General features: G+C 40.9%; 1 protein-coding gene across 1 annotated transcript; it reads left to right on the top strand.

The window, feature by feature from the left end:
• The first annotated feature begins 18,885 nt into the window (after nt 1–18,885).
• On the top strand, nt 18,886–20,720 carry HBE1 (hemoglobin subunit epsilon 1). The gene is made up of 3 exons (XM_006061585.3): nt 18,886–18,986; nt 19,104–19,326; nt 20,520–20,720. Exons 1-3 carry the CDS (start codon nt 18,895–18,897, stop codon nt 20,646–20,648), a joined length of 444 nt encoding a protein of 147 aa, XP_006061647.1. The 5' UTR covers nt 18,886–18,894; the 3' UTR covers nt 20,649–20,720.
• Nucleotides 20,721–21,871: the final 1,151 nt, after the last annotated feature.

Genomic DNA, 21,871 nt, shown 5'->3' with positions numbered 1-21,871 from the left:
GTTCTTTTTGATTTGTTGTTATATTTCAACCACTCAGTCATGTTTGACTCTTTGTGACCCCATGGACTGCAGCACACTAGGCTTCCCTGTTCCTCACAACCTCCTAGAGCTTGCTCAAACTCATGTTCATTGAGTCGGTGATGCCATCGAACCACCTGATCCTCTGTCATCCCCTTCTCCTCCTGCCTTCAATCTTTCCTACTATCAGCGTCTTTTCTAATGGGTCAGCTCTTTGCATCAGGTGGCCAGAGTATTGGAGTTTCAGCTTCAGCATCAGTCCTTCCAATGAATATTCAGGATTGATCTCCTTTAGGTTTGACTGGTTTGATCTTCTTGCTGTCCAGGGGATTCTCAAGAGTCTTATCCAACATTACAGTTCAAAAGGATCAATTCTTCAGTGCTCATCCTTCTTTATGGTCCAACTTTCATATCCATACATGACTACTGGAAAAATCAAATTAGAGCTTTGACAATGTGGACCTTTGTTGGCAAAGTAATGTCTCTGCTTTTTAATACGCTGTCTAGGTTTGTCATAGTTGTTCTTCCAAGAAGCAAGCCTCTTTAAATTTCATGACTGCAGTCACCATTGACAGTGATTTGGAGACTGAGAAAATAAAATCTGTCTTTTTTATTATTAAAAATTAAATTCTAACCTTCATCCTAATGCTGCCCTAGACACGTTTTTTGGGTTGGAACTGTTAGTCGTATCTGACTCTTTGTGAACTCATGGTCTGTAGCTTGCCAGGCTCTTCTGTCCATGGACTGTTCTAGGCAAGAATACTGGAGTGGTAGCCATTCCCTTCTCCAGAGGATCTTCTCCACTCAGGGGTCAAATCTGAGTCTCCTGCACTGATGGCAGATTCTTTATCATCTGAGTCACCAGGGAAAATTAACTATGTATTGTCTATATTTACTATCCTACAGTCAGGGTCAGCATGTTGTCATTGAAATACCTTGCAATGCCTTTCCTGGATTTTCTATGACTTGTCAGGCATACAACTAGATGCTATATATTAATTATCACATAATTGTGTTAGTTTCATAATATTTATATTATTGATAAAAAACTGAGGCCTAGTTTTTATTTTCTGACTTTGTATGGCTTTCTCTTTGGTTTACCACAATGTATTGTAACTTTTTCTAACAGTAACAAATGAAAGCTATTGTGACTATATATAAGCACAAGAAAGTTGTTGTGAAATTAAATCTATTGCCAATTTATAGAGGGAAAATGTATGCACTTTCCCATTAAGTCACTGAAGAAAGAGAAACAAGGAAAAAATTGAAAAAAGTAAATTTTTCAATGATGCCTTAACTATTATGTAAAGACAAGCATGTGGGCCTGGGAAGAGAGATATGATCCATGTCAGGTGTGGGCTGAGACAAGGGTTTGTATGGGATGGCATATAGTGCAAAGACCTCACCATCATTTTGAGAGCAGAGAGCTCTTTACCTCTTTATGGCTGAAGCACACAAAAAGGGAAGCAGGCTCTACATAGACCTCTGTGTGTCCTTCCTTTTCTTAGGGAGAGAAGAGTCATAACTGAGTTTGTGGACTATAAGCCCTTTCTCCTCTCTCCCCCCCAGCCTCCAGGTCTGAATGATAGATTTGTTCCTGTCCCAGACTAGGCTGACTCATGTCAAGGCCCAGTCATGGGAGGGGCCCTGCCAGGGCCCTGATAGCATTATCTGTAGGACCAGGACCTGGAAACAGCAGCCTTTCCCTCCCAGCCCCTGAGCAGGGTTTGCCTATTTCTGTATTCAAATGGCATATTTATTTTTAAAGAACTAACCAGGATCCCACCCAGCCTGGCTGTAGCAGGGAAACTAACCTAAGATATTTTAGGTTCCATCTATTCCTTCCTCTCAGAAAGAACACAGTTCAAGGCCAAAGGGCCTTAGGGAAAGTGCCCTGGAGAGCAAGTCAGGAGCTTTGAGTCCTGTCCTGGGCATTTTCATGACAATTACATCACATTGAGAAAGTCCTCATCTTTCCCTGAGCTTCAGATTTCTCTTTTGGACATGACTAGAGTGACTTAGCGCACAGTGCAGATAAAATGGTCTTTCTACTGACAGAGAATTTCTGTTGATTAAATTCGTGAGTTCCCTCAACACTTAAACCAGGAGTGTTATTGAACCCTATACTTCTCAACCAGCAAGATATCCTGAGGTCTTCTCATTCACCTAGGACATTCTCCTAAGCAGACCCACTGGTAGTAATGTGTGTGTGTTGGCTCCTGAGTGGAGAAGAGAACATACTCTTCTCCCCTCTCTTCTCACACCTCTAGGAAAGAGCTTGACACTCGCCCCACTTAGCTGCCTCCACTAACTCACTTCAGAGATTGAACCATTTACTTCAAAGAAGTCTTAGTGGAGTAGAGAGCCGTGGTTAAGAGCACGGACTATGGAGTCAGATGGTCTGAGTGGCTGAACTCAGCACGTTACTAGCTGTATGACCCAATTCTCTCACCTGTAAAATGGGGTTTTAACATCCTCATAAGACTGTTCTGACACTGAGAAAGTAAATATATGCAAAGTTTGTGGCTTATATATGCTAAGTGCTCTAGAGTCTTTTGCCATTTTTGTTGACTATTTTATTCTGCACTTTCCACCAGTGCATTTGTAACAGTAATAATAAGACAACTGGCATTTATTGAAAGCTTACTAATGTGCCAGGCATTTCAGCAAGGATTTTGCATAACATATCATTTAACTTATTTCCCTGAGTATACTAGGAAAGAAAGAAGAGTATACTAGAAAGAAGAATATACTAAGTAGAAAAAGGGTGGTGGTTATGATTATTGCCCTCATTTAAGTAGTTGGCTTTGTGAAGTCAAGGACTGTGACTCTCTGGGTCACTGGTATGTCACCATGTTACAATGCATGCGATTTGGGTTTAACAAATATGTGTGTGACTATTCCAATATGGGAAGGTTATCTTCTGAAACAGGAATTATTATGTGATGCAGGATTAAAGAATTTTCATTTGCATAAGAATTTTGCAAATATTATGTTGTTTAACAAAAGCAAGGGCTCAGTGGAAAAGCCACAAGTGCCTCCCTGTGAGAGGAAGAGCTTCACCATGACTGTATGAAACAGGGTAAGCTGAAGATTGTCCTTGATGAATTCTAAGAGTCACGTAGCTCTATGAAGGTCTGTGCTGTTACATTTCAGTCTCTTCTTCCATATCTTATACACAGTGATGGACACACACGAGAAAAGGCTCTCCCCCTCACTTCTTCACTGGATGAATCAAATTATCAAGTGGATGTGCTGAGCTGAGGAAAAGAGGTAAGCAGAGTGAAAAGAGAGTTCAAAGTGAAAACCACAATATTTTCTCCCCATTCAGGGGTCCACCTGGTGGGCAGTTAGGGCTTTGTGAAGCCTGGCCTAAAATCAGGAGCCCCATAGGATATGCACAGGAAAGAGACCAGTGCCCATAAGGGGCAAGTTTTCTTAGTGTGACAGGGATCCCTTTGCTCCAAACCTCCAGAGCCCCTCTCTTCAATCTGTCCTATTAAAATGTCCTTACCTCCAGTCTGAAACTGTTTTTCCCAGTCTGTGTCCCATTTTGTTGAAGCAGTTCCCTAGGAGCCCAGCATCCAGAGACTGGTCCTCAGCTTCCTACTCTCAGTTCCTTGAGTACAGCTGCCTGGGTTCCTTCCTGGGCTCCCACTGTTGGCTTTCATACCCTCTCCTCCCCTTGAATGCTGCTGAGATGACCCATCTGATGAGTATGGCTCCTTCAAGAAATAACTCACTTGTTAATGGCATCACTTCATGGGAAATAGATGGGGAAACAGTGGAAACAGTGTCAGACTGTGTCAGACTTTATTTTTTGGGCTCCAAAATCACTGCAGATGGTGACTGCAACCATGAAGTTAAAAGACGCTTACTCCTTGGAAGGAAAGTTATGACCAACCTAGATAGCATATTCAAAAGCAGAGACATTACTTTGCCAACAAAGGTCCGTCTAGTCAAGGCTATAGTTTTTCCAGTGGTCAGGTATGGATGTGAGAGTTGGACTGTGAAGAAGGCTGAGCGCCGAAGAATTGATGCTTTTGAACTGTGGTGTTGGAGAAGACTCTTGAGAGTCCCTTAGACTGCAAGGAGAGCCAACCAGTCCATTCTAAAGGAGATCAGCCCTGGGATTTCTTTGGAAGGACTGATGCTGAAGCTGAAACTCCAGTACTTTGGCCACCTCATGCGAAGAGTTGACTCATTGGAAAAGACTCTGATGCTGGGAGGGATTTGGGGGCAAGAGGAGAAGGGGACGACAGAGGATGAGATGGCTGGATGCCATCATTGACTTGATGGATGTGAGTTTGAGTGAACTCCAGGAGTTGGTGATGGACAGGGAGGCCTAGCGTGCTGCGATTCATGGGGTCGCAAAGAGTCAGACATGACTGATCGACTGAACTGAAATGAACTGAATGGCTTATCCCCCAAATTCCATTCTAAACATCTGAAATCACTATAAGTAAGACAGAATGAAGAGGAATGTGGGGGAATAAGGAGATGTGGACTGAGTAGGAGAGTTGTGGAGAAGATGTACAGGATTAATGGATGATAAAATCTACTATTTATTGAGAACTTTTATATTCTAAGGGCTTCCCTGGTGGCTCATATGGTAAAGAGTCTGCATGAAGTGTGGGAGACCCAGGTTCGATTCCTGGATCAGGAAGATCTCCCCAAGAAGGAAATGGCAACCCACCCCAGTATTCTTGCCTGGAAAATCCCATGGACAGAGGAGCCTGGTAGGCTACAGTACATGAGGTCACAAAGAGTTGGACACGACTGAGTGAGTTCACTTTCCTTTCCTTTTTTCTATATTCTAAACTCTAATTAAATAAGCTGCTGCTTCAGAGTGTGTCATATTTTCTTCTAACCCCACATAAACTCTAAAAAATTGGATAAGATCATCATCCTTATTTTGAGATGAGGGGATGAAGATTAAGCTTAGAGGAGTCAAGGCATGTTGCCTAAGGTCAGACATGTAAGAGACATCGCTAGTTCTTGGACCCAAATCAGACTCTGAATCCACAGCTCACAAGCCCTTTGCTGCACTGCTGAGGAGCATGAGATGGGTAGGCCTAGGACAGCAGAGGAATGGGGCTCTGAATGTAGGAGGCAGGCCTGGAGAGGTCTGGGATTGTAACCCTGCAAGCAGGCATTTCTTTGGGCTTGAACTTCAGCGAACTTTGACTCAGCAAACCTGAGGTCTCCACAGGGACTCTGGGAGCTGGGGTGCAAGATGTGTCTATCAGAGGTCACAGAGAGGGCAGGGCCAAGACTACTTGCTGGCTATCAGAGCCCAGAAGGGCTACAGGTCTGTTGGGCCAGATAGGTGGTCAGGTCAGGTTGGCGGCTCTGGGTGGAGTCGCGAGTCTCAGGGCAGATAGATTGTGAGAACAGAAGTGAGAGGGGAAAGGGGAGTAAGCCCAAGTACAGCAGCATTTTATTTTTTACTACCATGTAAGACTCCCCAGCCCAACTAGGGGGGCTTGGTCCTCTGAACACAGTCTTGACATCTATAAAATAAGGATAATAATTACATCTATCTTTGGGGTTATTGAAGACAAAAAGAGATACACACCCTCAGGACCAGTAACAGCAATTCAGGCTAGAGCTATGGGCTCACTAGGGACCAGATGTCTCAAAACAACAGATAAGTTCTAGAAAATAACACCAACCACTCTTAAAGATCTACAGACTGTCTCAAAGCTCAATACATCATTGAACAATGGCCTGAGATGCTGTATAAGCAGAGCCTTCCCCTTCCCTAGTTGGGCCATCTTCCCAGTTACTGTGGTGAAAGTCAAGAGCTTAGCTTTTGGACTGAAACTCCTGAAGGCATAGGTGCAGATGAAGGCAGCTGACAGCAACTTTGCTTTTTAAGAAAATCTCACTTCACATGGAACATGTACAACCCTAGATCCTGAAGCATAAGAGGTCCACTAAGAATCTGACCAGAAGTTGAACAGGAAACAGGATGATTAAGGGACTGGAGACCACAGGAAAGACACTTGAAGAAACAAAAGAGATTTAGAGTAGGGGAAAATTAAAAGAGGGTGGGAGTTAACACTTACTGAAATCTTTCTACATGTTACATACCATTCTAGGTACTTAAATAGTCTCCTTTAATATGGTAGTTCTGAGAAGTATATATCTTGAAATATGTTATTGCTGTTTAGTTGCTAAGTCGTGTCTGACTCTTCACGACCCCATAATTCATGCTAATGATAAGTGATATTTCTTGAGTTTTTCATATATGCTAAGATATAATTTAAGTTCATTATATGAATTAACTTAGTTTATCCTGTATGAATATTCAGAAGTCCATTAATGTTTCTCAGCTGATGAGGAAACCAAAGCACAGAAAATGTAAGAAAATGTCTTGAATAAGTAGTCAATTTTTAATCTGAACCCAGGTGTTCTGAGCTCCCCTATTGTCCATATGACACTGTCTTTTTTAAAGGGTGGGTGACTTGAAGATCAAAGAGATGAAATAAACTGTCCAAGCTGGTAAGTACTGAGGTAAGATGCAGGCCCGGTTCTCTTGTTGCTAAGGACTCTGCTCTTTCTACAACAAAACATCAACATGGACATCCACTGTGGACCCAAGGAATAGAAGCAGGTTAAACTGCCCCTATTCCCTACCTTTTTTTTTTCCATAGAGATTAAAGATTAGGGTTCAAGCCACGGTTGTAGACCATACCTTCTCTACATGGGTGTATCTCTCTGTAGGAATGTTTGAAAGAGAAAGAAAAAAAAAAAAAGAATTGGAAACAAGCTCAGGTTAAAAAAAGACTCTAGCTTGGACTACAGAGTTTGTTAGATTGTAGGTTAAGTCCATACTAGACCAAATGTCCTCTTGACCCCTTGGCCAAGCAGCAAGTTTGGTTAAGGATGAGAGTGTATTAAAGTCAATGAACTTAAAAGATAGGTGTATCTATTTATTTAGGTCTTTGTGACATCTTAATTTGTGCCAAGCACTCAGGACACTAAACCACACCAGGGGCAGTGCTGTGGTGATGAGTTAAGAGCACAAAAAATGAGAAGGTCTGCAAGTTCCCTGAAACTCCCTTTGCAGAGCTTTGACAGTGAGTCTTCACAAATGTTACCAGTGTAGGACCCTGCTTTATATGTTAACTTCTCCAAGGTCAGTTTGAGCCTCATGCTGTCTTTATTTTGGGGGTGTAAATAACGTAAGGTGAGCCTTGAGAGATGAATGGGTTTCTCGTAATACAGAATACCCATTGTGCATCATTCTTCATGCAAGATACATAGAACTAGCTGACATGCAAGGTTGTTTAGTCACAAAGTCGTGTCCCACTCTGTGCGACCCCATTGACTGGAGGAGCCTGCCAGGCTCCTCTGTCCATGGAATTTTCCAAGCAAGAATACTGGAGTGGGTTGTCATTTCCTTCTCCAGGGGATCTTCCCGACCCAGGGATGAAACTCACATTTCTTGTGTTGGCGGGCATTACTCCTGAGCCACCAGGGAAGCCACAGTACCGTGAGGCAGAATAATTGAGCCTTAGTGAGGAACCCTTTAGTCACAGAATGAGACTTTTTCACTCACCACAGTAAACTCTCCCTTCTTCTTCTTCCCTACATCAGAGGTTTCAGAAGTCTATTGGGGTCAGGAAAATTATGTTAAAGTAGATAGGGTATCAGGGTCTTCAGTGACTACAAGAACATTACTAATCAAATAAGGATGATAATGCTTTAGTCAAATGTTACCTTGAGGAACTGGTAGCGGTTCAATGATCCCTTATATAACCCTGGGCAAGATTCTTAATGTTTCCATGTGTCTGAAATATAGGATGATAATATGAATTATAGGGTAAATCATGAGAATTAATTTATTGTGTAAAGAGATAGGGACACAATATATGTTCACTAAGTATTATCCATTACAGTCACACCTTACATCCAAAGGATGATTGGAGATATAGATATTTTAAGTCTTTTTTTTTTTTTTTTTTGCTTTCTTTTTTAAATAAAAATAATACCTGTGTTAAGTATATAACATGACGATTTGATACATATCATATATATAGTATATATACGTGATGGTGGTGGTGATGGTTTAGTTGACTCTTGAGACCCCATAGACTATGGACAACCCAGCTCCTCTGTCCATGGGATTTCCCAGGCAAGAATACTGGAGTGGGTTGTCATTTCTTACTTAAGCAGATCTTTCCAACCCTGGGATCGAACCCATTCCTCCAGCACTGCAGGCAAATTCTTTTACCACTGAGCCACCAGGGAAGCCCATACATATACATAGCAAAATGATTACAACAGCCAAGTTAGTTAACTAATACCCTGCTTTGCAGAGAAGAAAATTAGAGAGTCATAATTTTCCCCTCACACACATATCTCTATTAAGTATGTAAAATATTATAATATTGTATATATTATACATTATTAACTATTGTTTCTGACTCCTGGACAGCAAGATACATGTCTTATTTATGATTCAAGCACTGACATTAGTTTCTACCACATAGCAGCTGCTCTGAAAACATTTACTGGATGACTCTCCTGCCTACAGGCCCGGGCCCCTCTATCCCCTCTAAACATCTCATCTCCAACTAAATAAGCTCCAATTTCCCTTTAATTCATAATTCATTTTTGTCTAAACCTCCACTGCTGCCTTCCCATAGGCATTCATGTTCGGGGCCACCCCCAGATCTGAGTCAATGCCCTGTTCCCTATCTTCTAGGTCTGCTTAGCCTTAGGGACAAGGGTCTGCCCCCATCTCCAACACAGCCATGCTGAATCATGCTGAATCATGCTGAGTCACGCTGAGGCTTAGGGTGTGTGGCCAGATGTTCTCAGCCCTGCCTGTTGACTGCTATCTGTGTTCCCAGCAAGAGGCTTACAGGACAGATGACAAAAAAGGAGAAGTACACTGCCTGACTGTAACTCCACCCGAGACAGCATCAGGAGGAAAGAGGGATACTGAGGCAGAATGTGATATATCCTGGAATATGTTCCCTTTGGATTTAAAGTGTATTTCTGGTTGTCCCATAGATGCCATTGAATGATCAGTCATTGTTCATCACATATTCATCTTGCAGGTAGTCTCCCACAGCTAGAAGAAGAAAAAAAAAAAAAAAAGAAAGAAAGAAAACCTTATAAGTACATGCATATGAACTTTTAATTTACAAAATAAATCAAATGTGATCAGAGTAATTTAAAGCATGAAGCCTTTGCTAGTGAAGTCCTGATTCTTTCTCATGTCCTGTATAACCCAGGACAGAGCCCTTATAAACCGTTGCCTTCAGTATATAAAGATGTGTCAGGGCTGGATGACTAAATAATTTTTCCAGATCTCACCTTTTTAAATTTTCTTAAATTTTTCTTGTGGTTGCACTAGGATCTTCTTGCTGCCTGGGGGTTTTCTCTGTTGCAGTGAGTGGGGCTACTCTTCATTGCAGTGTGCGGGCTTCTTATTGCAGTGTCCTCTCTTGTTGGTGGAGCGCATACTCTAGGCACACGGGTTTCAGTAGCAGCAGCGTGCAGGCTCAGTAGTAGCAGTGTGTAGGCTTCGTTAGTTGCGGTGCAGGCTCAGTAGCTGCGGAGCACAGGCTTAGTTACTTTGGAGCATGTGGAATCTTCCCAGACCAGGGATCAAACCCATGTCTTCTGCACTGGAAGATGAACTCTTATCCACTGTATCACCAGGGGAGTCCTAGGTCTCATGTTTTTAAGATTCCATATACTGCACATCCACTTTGCAGGGTTCTGTGGTTATGACTGAGATATGAGGATGAAAGAGGGGGGCACGAAACAGGAACAGGAAAACAATGTTAACCCCGACATCAGCTGACAAAGGGCCCGTGACATGCTGGGCAGATCTGACTGGGGATGACACCAGGCAACGCTCGACTTAAGGAACCATCTCAGGCCCATCTTGGTGCTACTGCTCTCAGGGGAAAATGTCTTACCTTCTAGGCCTCTGATCAGTACCCAAGAAGTGCTGTCACTCTCCCTGTCACTTTGGCTAAAAGTTGAATGTGTGAACATGCTCCAGAGATATTTTCTGAGTTTCCTACCTACCCATCCACCATCTTCATTTTATTTTATTTATTTAATTTTGGCTGCGCTAGTCCTTCATTGATGCATGTAGGCTTTCTCTAGTAGTGGCAAGCGAGGGCTACTTTCCAGGCATGGTGCTTAGGCTTCTCACTGTGATTTCTCTTCCTGTGGAGCACAGACTATATGGTACATAGACTTTAGCAGCTGCGGTGCTTAGGCTCAGCAGTTGTGGCCCACAGGCTTAATTGCTCAGTGGCATGGAATCTTTTTGGATTTATCAGGGATTAAACCTGTATCCCCTACATTGGCAGGTATTTTCTTAACCACAGGACCACCAGGGAAGTACCACTATCCTCATTTAAAAGCAAGAAATCTGAGGCAGTTAACGTAATCAACAAAGAAATTGATGAAACTCAACGTAAAGACTCTCTTCTCTGACTTTCACATGCTCCCACACAGATACTCGCATTCAGAAATTAGCATGTACAAGAGCATGTGCATGCATGCACACTCATACACACACCCACAGCTCACAAATTCCACATCCTGTTAGAAAATCTACTTGGTGTTAAATATTTATTTACAGTTTGACCCCTTGCTACCACCTCACTGGTGTAAGGCAATATAATCTTCACCTGGATGCTTACTGCAGACTCCTAACTGATCTTTCTACCGCTGCTCCTGACAGTGTTTTCCCAATATGGCAGTCAAAGCACACTGGTAAAAATGCAAATTGTGTATGGCAATCTCTTTGTCCAAAGTTCTCTGGTATTTTCCTGCATCACTCATAATAAAGCCTAATTTCCTACAATAACAATTGCTAATATTTATATTGGGACCTACAGACTTTCTCTGTGGCTCATTGGTAAAGAATCCACCTGCAATGCAAGAGTCACAGGAGACTCAGTTTCAATCCCTGGGTCTGGAAGATCCCCTGGAAAAAGAAATGGCAACCCAGTCCAGTATTCTTGCCTGGAGAATCCTATGGACAGAGGAGCCTGGTGGGCTACAGCCCATAGGGTCACAGAGTAGGAAGAGACTGAAGTGACTTAGCATACATGCATGCATGTTGGCACCTATATATTTAAAAGGGCTTCTCTGATGGTGCTAGTGGTAAAGAACACACCTGCCAATGCAGGAGACACAAGTTCAGTCCCTGGGTTGGGAAGATTCCCTGGAGGAGGGCATGGCAACCCACTCCAGTATTCTTGTCTGGAGAATCTCATGGACAGAGAAGCTTGGCAGGCTACAGTCCAGGTTGCAAAGAGTTGGACATGACTGAGGCAACTTAGCATGCATGAATGCATATATGTGCACCCAACCCACCACAACCTGCATACCACAACAAAGTGGAGTAATGCCAAAAGAGGTAATGCCAACCAGTGCAATTTAGACTTCAGCAAACAGGGCCTTGATCATATTAGTTAATTTCAGAATGTGGCCCATTTGTTTGTAGGTTGAGATTGATTCTTGAAGACTTATTCTTGTCAAAATAAAAGGCACACAAGCCTAAAAATAGAAATCAATGTAATTTTTTATTAATTTACATTGGGATTTATAACTTGAATTTTCATGTCTTTCTGAGTAATACATGCTTTCCTTATATTAATCAAGTAAATAGAGGAAGCAAACTGTTACAAGGCAAGTAGCTGGATTCAGTCATGCCAAGGAAGCATCTTGATAGTAAATTCAGACATGGCTTATTCATCTTCTTCATGCGAAAGATAGATATGGCCTGAACATAAATGTTATGTGAGGTTCAGCATCTCTAGATTCTAAGCCAACAGAGCAACCTTCTATTTCCTAGACTTCCCTTGTTGGTCAATTCTCTAATGATTAATACTCTAATGATTAACACATCAGAACATTCCATAGATTATAGTTAAGAATCTCTGGCCTGGGAAATATGCTTTTTTCTTTCAGGTGATTTTGTGTCTGTCTTTTGTATTTAAATTAGTTTTCAAAGCTTTTTAAACTAAATTTATTTTTAATTGCAATTAAAATTAGAGTGAAATTTGTCCCCCTGGCTTTCAAGGTCTTTTTATGCTATCTAGTCACTGTAGCCTTCATATTTTGACAGTACTCACATATTTATAAACATACACACACACATATATTTTACACAGGGCATATTTACCAGGCATTTCTGAACAGTTAACCATGCAAGACCCCAAGCACAAACCCATAATCTCTTTCACTTATCTACTTGTATGGAAACAAAAGACAGAGTCTTTGAAAGCAGTTAAGAGAAGCACCCTGGCTTTCATTGTCTTTAGCTGGTCCTCTCTTTGCCACTCCCCTCTTTGTGTACTTCTGAGCTCTTATCTATGTTCACAGTTTCTGACCCATCCAGCTATCTTACCAGCCCAAGACCCCCAAAAGAGAAAAATACTGGATCTGCTTCCCTTTGTTAATTGAAAACAAAATAAAATAAAATAAATGCCACCCCTCCAAAGTCCCAGAAAACTTGTGAACACATAGAATAAGAAGGAGATGGAGGAGGAGAATGAGATAGACGAGAAGGAGAAGAAGGAGGAGAAGGAGAGGGGTAGAGGAGGAAAAAGAAGCAGGAGAAGAAAGGGAAGGGAAAGAAAAATAAAAAACAAAACAGGTGCAGGAAATAACTGGGGACACTAATGCATGAATGGGGCTAGAGTAGGGTGAGGGGCTACAGCAGCTTGTTGGTCTAGGGACCTAAGAAGTTTTCCTTTCCCTCAGAGACACCTCAGACTCAGTAAGACAGGGGTTGTGATAATTTGGTTTCAGAAAGAGCCCTTCTGGGGCTAGAATTAGCAAAGGTTGAAAGGGGCTTGGGGCTTCCCATATGGCACTAGAGGTAAAAGAACCCACCTTCAATGCAGGAGACTTAAGAGATACGCGTTCTGTCCCTAGGTTGGGAAGATTCCCCTAGAGGAGGGCATGGCAACTCACTCAAGTATTCTTGCCTGGAGAATCCCATGGACAGAGGAGCCTGGCAGGCTACAGTCCATAGAGTCTCACAGACTCAGACAGGACTAAAGTGACTTAGCAAGGCACAGCACAGTATGGAAAGGGACTTGGGAGAGGAGCAATCACTAATGGCCCTCACTAGACCATATAATACACAGGATCCTACTTTCTCACAATTCCTCATAGTAGATGATCTTGTTAATGGGTAGGGATTATAAGCATAATCATCACTGCTCCCATTTAAGCCCTGCTGTTTCAAAACCTCAAATCTATCCTGTTTCAGATATGTGTAGATTTCTTATTGAAGAGACATGCCGTGCTATAGATTCAGCACCAAGTATCTGAAATATTGAAGATAATACAACTAGAAAAAAAATTTTAGTCATTAATCTTTTAGAATTCAAAGTCACCAAGTCAAGGACTTCCCAATCTTAGGACACAGAATTCTTAACCCCATACCTAGAAGAATCCCATATGAATCAACTCTAGGTAGAAATTTAAATATTGATTTTATGTATGCTTCAGAGCTACTATCAATACATTTGAACAAAGCTGGAAAATTACTATCTGACTAAAGCCTGAGTAATATCCATGAGATATGGGCCAGTGAGCCACGGTAGTGCAGTAGTGAGGAGGAAGATTAGCAAGTACTGGCTCCAATGAGGGCTTCCTTTGTGGCTCAGATGGTAAAGAATCTTCCTGCAATGCAGGAGACCAGGGTTCGATTTCTGGGTTGGGAAGATAACCCTGAAGAAAGGAATGACTACCCACTCCATTATTCTTGCCTGGAGAATTACATGGAGAGAGGAGCCTAGAAAGCTACAGTTCATTGGCTCCAGTGATGGTCTCATTCCTTCTAACTATTCAGAGTTGCTTTAATTCATCAAATACATTAGGCAATAATATTTAAATTGGGCATAAAACCCCTGGAATTTCTCAAAAATTTAATCATAAATGTAAATAAAAGCAATTTTTTATAAGGTCAAAAATCATCAATGGAGCCAAGAAAGTAATGTTATAAAATGGGAAAATGAGAAGTTTGTGATTTTTCTAAGTTGTCAGATTCCAGCTCTTTACCTTCAAAGTTCATTGCATAGACAAGTGTGCAATAACTTGCTGGTTCTGGCTTTCCTTTCCCTCTTCCTAGTGAAGTTTTCTCTTGCTTAAGTAACATACACAGGCATCTCTGGCTATGCCTTAGTCACAGTGCTCCCAGAGGTCCATCAAACCATTGATGCCTGTGCTGTCAGCCACGAACATAAAGGAATCCCTCTAGAAATGGACCCAGCTGGGGTTCAGAGTCACCCTCAGTCTTTGTGGGAGCTGAAGCAGAGGTCTTGTGTTTACAAGGCAGGAGTGTTGCCTGGCTAGTAGTTGTGCCTATTCTCTCCTTCATCGCAATTATTACTATAACAGAAGATATACATTAGCCTGCTGCCTGGTAGCCATTAGATTTTCTAGCTACTAGTGGTACCCAATTTATTCTAGGCTAATTCAACACTTAATAGGAACTTTGATCCTATCTATTTCTACTATAACAAGATAAATTAAAATTATAATGTATAGCCTCTCTGTAATCAAGAATACTAAGCAGCTCTTTTTGTATCTTCAGTGGTTTATAAACTGTATTCATAATTTTCCAGTTTTAAAATTGAAAATAAAAAAAACACTTTTGTGATGAAGAGTAACTTCTGCAGTATTTTTTTTTCTCAGCTAACACTATGAAAAAATATAGTGATATCAAATATCTATTTTTATCTATTAATAATTTATATAAGTTCCATACTAATAGCATCTAAAGATAATACATAATTTGTCTTACAGGATTAGTATAGATGTCATATTTAGCTAGAAAGTTTTAATAAAATATTTTACTTTTCCTTGCTAAAAAGCAGTGTCTTATATTTCTTAGCATCCTGCAGAGTTTACCAAAGAACAAATGTTACAAAATTCCTTAAGATACAAGAGCTAGTCTTTATCAAATTTTGACATTTCTTTTAAAAAGTCCTTTTTATGTAAATACCTTTAGAAGTAACATTTTTATTTTATTAATTTTAATTAATAGCCAATAAATGAATAATCTTAGATTTTTTCTGACCATTTAATCTTTCTGATGTATCATGGATAATCATATCACTTATCTCTTTAAACTTTGGGTTTTTCATCTGGGAATAAGAGACAATTATCATGGTATTTCATAGGAGAAAAAAGTAAATTATTTTAAAATGGGCAGCTGAGATAATTGAGTTTGAATGAACAAGCATTTAAGTAAAAATGAAACTCTGTTAGGCTACCTGACTTCAGAATCAGAATTCATAAACCTTGTACTAAGCTACAGACATGCTGTCTTTCAACCCTATAACCTTTCCTAGAACCTTTTCAACAATGGTTAATAATAAGAAGGCAAGAGATGGGCCAGATCCCTGGAGGGAAGCCAGGTCTCTTCCCCAAGGCGTTTCTAGAGAAGGATGTACCTGAAGTGGGTATGAGGGAGAAGGAGAGGGCCCGACTCTACATTCTGAAATTGAGAAGACTGGTGTCCACACTCTAGAAGGAGAATGGGAAGTACTCATACTGTCTGCTGCAGATGGGATTTGTTTCCCAAACTCTTGGTCTTACAGGGCCTGGTTCTTACTCCCTGGGCTTTGACAATATCTGATCCTCATACCCAAAGTTTAAGGAATGAGTCACTGTCCTCATAGTGCGTATCTATAGAAATTTGCCTTGGAAACCAAGAGCCCTAAGTCTACTGATTAATATATCAAACATAATTCAAAAAGATACATGCACCCTTATGTTTAAAGTAGCACTGTTTACAACAGACAAGACATGTAAACAATCTAAATGTCCATCAACAGATGAATGGATAAAGAAGATGTGTGCATATGTGTGTGTTTATGTGTGTGTGTGTATTGTTGTTGTTTAGTCACTAAGTTTTCTGACTCTTTTGTAACACTATGGACTGTAGTCCATCAGGCTCCTCTGTCCATGGGATTTCCCAGGCAAGAACACTGGAGTGGGTAGCCATTTCCTTGTCTAGGGGATCTTTCCAACCCACCCATTTCTCCTGCACTGGCAGTTGGATTCTTTATTACTGAGGCACCAGGGAAGTCCCCCAAAAGATGATACAAAATAATTTATACAAAAAATAGTAATAGACCCACAGATATAATAAACTTATGGTTATCAAAGGGGAAAAGTGGGGGAAGAATAATTAGAAGGTTGGGATTAGCATAAACACGCTGCTGCTGCTGCTGCTGCCTCGCTTCAGTCATGTCCGACTCTGTGCGACCCCATAGGTGGCAGCCCACCAGGCTCCCCCATCCCTGGGATTCCCCAGGCAAGAACACTGGAGTGGGTTGCCATTTCCTTCTCCAATGCATGAAAGGGAAAAAGTGAAAGTGAAGTCACTCAGTCGTGTCCGACTCTCAGTGATCCCATGCACTGCAGCCTACCAGGCTCTTCCATCCATAGAATTTTCCAGGCAAGAGTAATGGAATGGGGTGCCATCGCCTTCTCCGATAAACACACTACTATATATTAAATAGATATACTTACTGTATAGCACAGGGAACTATTTTCAATATTTTGCCATAGACTACAAGGGAAGACAATTTGAAAATATATATTATATATAGAAACATTAAGTTCCATGTATATGAATGAGTTCAATTCTGAGAGTGTGTTCATAAGTCCAATTTGTTCCTAGATCCAACAAAGTTAGCTAGGTACCCAACTAATGAGGCTTCCCTGATGGCTCAAGCAGTAAAGAATTCAACTGCAATGCAAGAGATGCAAGAGGCATGGGCTCAATCTGTGGGTTAGGAAGATCCCCTGGAGAAGGAAATGGCAACCCACTCCAGTATTCTTGCTTGGAAAAATGTCATGGACATATTAACCTGGAAGGTTACTCTCCTTAGGGTCACAGAGTTGGACATGACTGAGCATGCACTCAGTCAACTAACAAAATCAACTAACATAAGCAGCTATAAAGTACTGTACTGTAATGTGTTTATAATACTTGTTACACAAATAACACACACAAAACAAATACCAAAAATAAAGAAAACATTTTAAATCTTAAAGCATACTATCTTGAAAACTACAGTAGTACAGCACAGCAGCTGGCATACAGGGGCTGGCATCAAGTGAACAGGCAAGAAGAGGTACTGCCTGGAGGAGGGAGAAGAGGTGGGAGATGGTAGAGCTGAGGATCATCAGCAATAGGAGATGGAGAGCAAGCCACGATTTCCCTCACACCTGAAGTTGATGGAACACAAATTCACATCTTTGAAAGTTTGCAACTTGAATGCTCATATATAGGGGGCTTACTGTATAACTGAATCAACTTGCTGAACACCTGAAACTAAATATAGAACTATAGAAACTAAATATAGAAATGTAGAATTTGCTGAACACCTACAAACCAAATACAGGAAAAAAAAAATTGCTCTTATTCACACAGGGGCTATTCTTCACAGTTTAAGCCGATGTCTCTTGTCCTTTCATTGGTCTTCTATATTAGTGATAAAATACCTGCTCTCTTGACCTAAAAGTGTGTCATCCTAGGTTATGTAGTCTAGCCCAGGGTGTCTTTCTTATTTTCTTAAAGTAGTGGGGGAAGAAAGGAATATTTGTGAAGGTCACAGCACAGGAAAACTGATCCACTAAAATTTAATTTTTTAATTATAGAATTCTATGCTGGTTTGCCTCTACCATTCCTTACCATCATATCAACTCCTGTATAATAATGGTGGATCGCAGCTGAAAAAGTTGCATACTCTATTTCATGATGAAACATGAAACACAGGCTTCACAAGAACACAAGCTTGTGTTCACAAGAACACAGGATTCCCTGTGTTCTTAGGTAAGCCTACAGACAACAGGGACATCAAAATTCAAAACAAAACAAGGCACTAGAGAATTTTGAAGTCTCCATCACTGATGGCTTCAACAAACATTGAACATACTCCAATACCTAGACTCTCATATCAATTCATGTTTCCTCAGTGTGATCACAAGTCCTGGTTTTAAATAATTTAAGACTTCTTAGCTGCCTAGCTGGTATAAATAAGAAGAAAAAATTAAGAAGAACACTCAGGGCAATATCTCCAGAGTAGACAGTTTCCCTTGTTGTCACAGAGAAATGAACAGAGTTCCCTGGAAGCACAGGATGTAAGCTTATTCTGCCTGTTCTCTCTATGAAATAACCTTTGGATATTTTAATCTGGGATTGAGCTCTTAGTTCTATTGTAGATCCCTTGCATTTCCATTCAGCTTCATGAAGTAACCATGAGTGTCTGTTTTGTTTGGTTTTCTTCTCCCTTGGAAAACTAAAATCCAGAGCTTGGTTATAATTCACTCCTCAAGAGAGCTAGAACTGATTGAGTTTCTTGTCTGCAGTAGTATTTTTTATCTTGAGCATGTTTTTGTCCTTGTCACCATCTCACCATCTTTAACCAATACTAAAATCATTTGAATAGAACTCCTTCCTTGCCTGGTGCTTAGCTACATTCCATGGATCATTCTGGAAGAAGGAGAATGGGAGAGATGGATGCAATTGTGGAGGACGACAGGGGAAGAACAGAGGGTGAAAATGGGGAATGAGTGGAAAATAGTGTTGAGGATAGAGGAGGACCTAACATACGAAAGATGTCTCAGGAACCAACAGGTTATCATACACTCAATATACATCTTCCTTGCTGACCATCAGCTGACCTGACCCCACCCCTGAGGGACACAGCCTAACCTTGACCAATGACTTCAAAGGACAAGGGGGAGCAAGGGGGCAGAAGTTCAGCAGTAAAGAATAAAAGGCCACAGCATCCAGCAGCAGCACAGACTTGCTTCTGATGCTTTTGTGATCACCTGTAAGCTCCACAATTTGACATCATGGTGCATTTTACTGCGGAGGAGAAGGCTGCTATCACTGGCCTGTGGGGCAAAGTCAGTGTGGAAGAGGCTGGAGGCGAGGCTCTGGGCAGGTAGGAAGTGGACTTCATGGGGGAGGATGGTGAATATGAGCCTGGCAAATTGGCCAGCAAATTCTGAAAAAATTTCCTAGTCGCTGATTTTCCATCTGCTATGTTTCCATCTCATAGGCTCCTGGTCGTCTACCCCTGGACCCAGAGGTTCTTTGACAGCTTTGGCAACCTGTCCTCTGCCTCTGCCATAATGGGAAACCCCAAGGTCAAGGCCCACGGCAAGAAAGTGCTGACCTCCTTCGGAGAAGCTATTAAGAATTTGGACAACCTCAAAGGTGCCTTCGCTAAGCTGAGTGAGCTGCACTGTGACAAGTTGCACGTAGATCCTGAGAACTTCAGGGTAAGTTCAGGAAGTGTTCATGTGTTCCCTGTGGCTTTTTACTTTGCAGTAATAATGGAAGTTGAGTGTTTTATTGGAAAGACTAGAAAAGATCTCAGAAATCGTAGATCAAACTAGGTGTTAAGAAGACAGACTTCTAGTGGGCATACTGAGCCCACCTTGATTCAGGACTAGTGACATAGGGGGATCCAGGATGGGGAACACGTGTATACCCATGGTGGATTCATGTTGATGTATGGCAAAACCAATACAATATTGTAAAGTAATTAACCTCCAATTAAAATAAATAAATTAAAAAAAATAAAAGGATGTTAAGAGCATTAAAAAAGAGCTATGAGCAGCTTTAGAGTGTATGCATGGTGAGTCATTTCAGGTGTCAGACTCTTTGTGACCCCATGGCTGTATCCCACCAGGCTCCTCTGTCCATGGGATTCTCCAGGCAAGAATACAGGAATGTGTTGCCATTTCTTTTTCCAGGGGATCTACCCAGCCCAGGGATCATATCTGTATCTCTTACATCTCCTTCAATAGCAGGCAGGTTCTTTATCGCTAGCACCATGATGAGCATCCTTAAGTTTGCTTAAAATTTTTCTGGAACTTCTGTCAGAACTGGATGTATTTATGCCAGAGAATATCAAAGAATAGCATATTTGTTCAAGGAGAAATGAAATCTGGCTTTTGATAGAAGAAGTCCAATCTCAAGAAAGGAGAATTATCCTATGTGATTCCTGATGACTGAAGTTTAGGAATATATTTGGGAGAATAATTTTTAGCCGGATAATCTCAAAGAAAAATTGATCAATTCTCAATTAAATTACCCATCAGTATTGTGACTAAGTGGAGGCTTATTGCTGCATTGAATTGAGGCTTTACTAAGCTCATTCTAACAACCCCTGTAGCCCTGAAATCCTATGAATATAAAAATTAAAGGGAGGGAAAGAGGCAAATATAAATAGTGAAATAGGAGAGAGGCAGGGGATATAGGTAGACAAAATATTGTATGGAGGGCACATAGAATTTAAATTAAATTGAAGGACAAGCTCATCTGAGTTTATTGTACAGGTACAACCCATGGAGAAGTTTAAGATGTGGACTTGGGAGTGGGTTTAGGTACTAAGCCATTATTTTCTGCAACTCTTTTAGCAAACTTCGACTTAGCATACCTAATTCTCATTCTGTCTCTCACCCAACAGCTCCTGGGCAATGTGATTGTGATTATTCTGGCAACTCACTTTGGCAGAGAATTCACCCCTGACGTGCAGGCTGCCTGGCAGAAGCTGGTATCTGGTGTTGCCACTGCTCTGGCCCACAAATACCACTGAATCCTCTTCTCAATTCACCATTTTGTGTCCCCGGTGCCTTCCTTCTGCCCATGGGGACTGGGGTTTGGCCTTGAGAGTCCAGCTTCTGTTTAATAAAGTACATTCTATTCAGTGATCAAAAATTAACATTGTATCTTCTCCATCATTTCATCTTGTACTAAAGGAGAAACAGCTCATTATCTGAAGAATGGGGAGAGACATAGGAAGAAGTAAGAGTCCTTAGAGAAGCATTTGGGGAGCTCATCAACAGAATATAGACATTATGGAAGGATGATTGAGAGAAAGCTAAGGTGGGGAAGAAAGTTTTCCGGGGTGGGAAATATTTATTTTAGTGGTTGGAGACTGAATGCCACAGTTCAGGGTGGCACAACTTACTGTATCAGGAAGGCAGAAGTAGTAAGTGGTGTCTGAGAAAAAGCAAGACATATTTATGGTACACGTCAGAGAGTTTGCAGAAAAAAGTAAAAGTTTTGTAGGGATTCATCATCTAGACTCAGGTTACTTTTTCAATTTGTTCTAATGTACATTTTAGCTCAACTATGTTGTCATATATCTTATGAGATTGAATTGAAGATAAAAGATCAGTTGAAGGATGGCTGAGAATTTTCAAAAAAATCTCCATGAACCAACAATAGCCTACCCTTTCTAAAGGATTCCACTGTATCCTTACAAAACCAAGGCTAATACACTTGAAATCATTCTGCATCATATTCTGGTTGAATGTAGTGTGCACTAAAATAAAATTAGAGTTATGATAGTATATAAATTGGGGAGACAGGAGGATGACCAAGATTTCATGTAGGAGATAAGACACTAACAAAGTCTCATAGTCTAAAATTAGCCAGCCAGTGCTCAGTAAGGTGCATGAATATGGCTCTCTTGAAGTGGAAGAGATATTAAGACATAGGTAGAGAATTAGGAAAGACTAGATAATATAAGTCTTTGAACATAAAAATAAAAGTTATTACTATGATAGTAGCAAGAATAAGCAATAGGTATTCTTAGAACTTTAAATGACTCAAGGAGTAGGATTTAGAGTGGGCAAATAATCTGCTTAATTCACACAAAATGAATTGAAAATTGCAGAGACCAGACATGGATTTTAATTGAGGAGAACAGATATAATGGCCTCAATCCAAGAAGAGCAGTGTGTTCAGCCATGTTTGACTTTTTGTGACCTTATGGACTGTAGCCCACCAGGCTCCTTATCCATAAAATTTTCC

The sequence above is a fragment of the Bubalus bubalis genome, chromosome 16 (genome assembly GCF_019923935.1).
Source record: "Bubalus bubalis isolate 160015118507 breed Murrah chromosome 16, NDDB_SH_1, whole genome shotgun sequence".
In the NCBI taxonomy this organism is placed as follows: domain Eukaryota; kingdom Metazoa; phylum Chordata; class Mammalia; order Artiodactyla; family Bovidae; genus Bubalus; species Bubalus bubalis.
The sequence above is the reverse complement of the archived record's forward strand: the minus strand, read 5'-3'. Positions and strand labels throughout refer to the sequence as shown.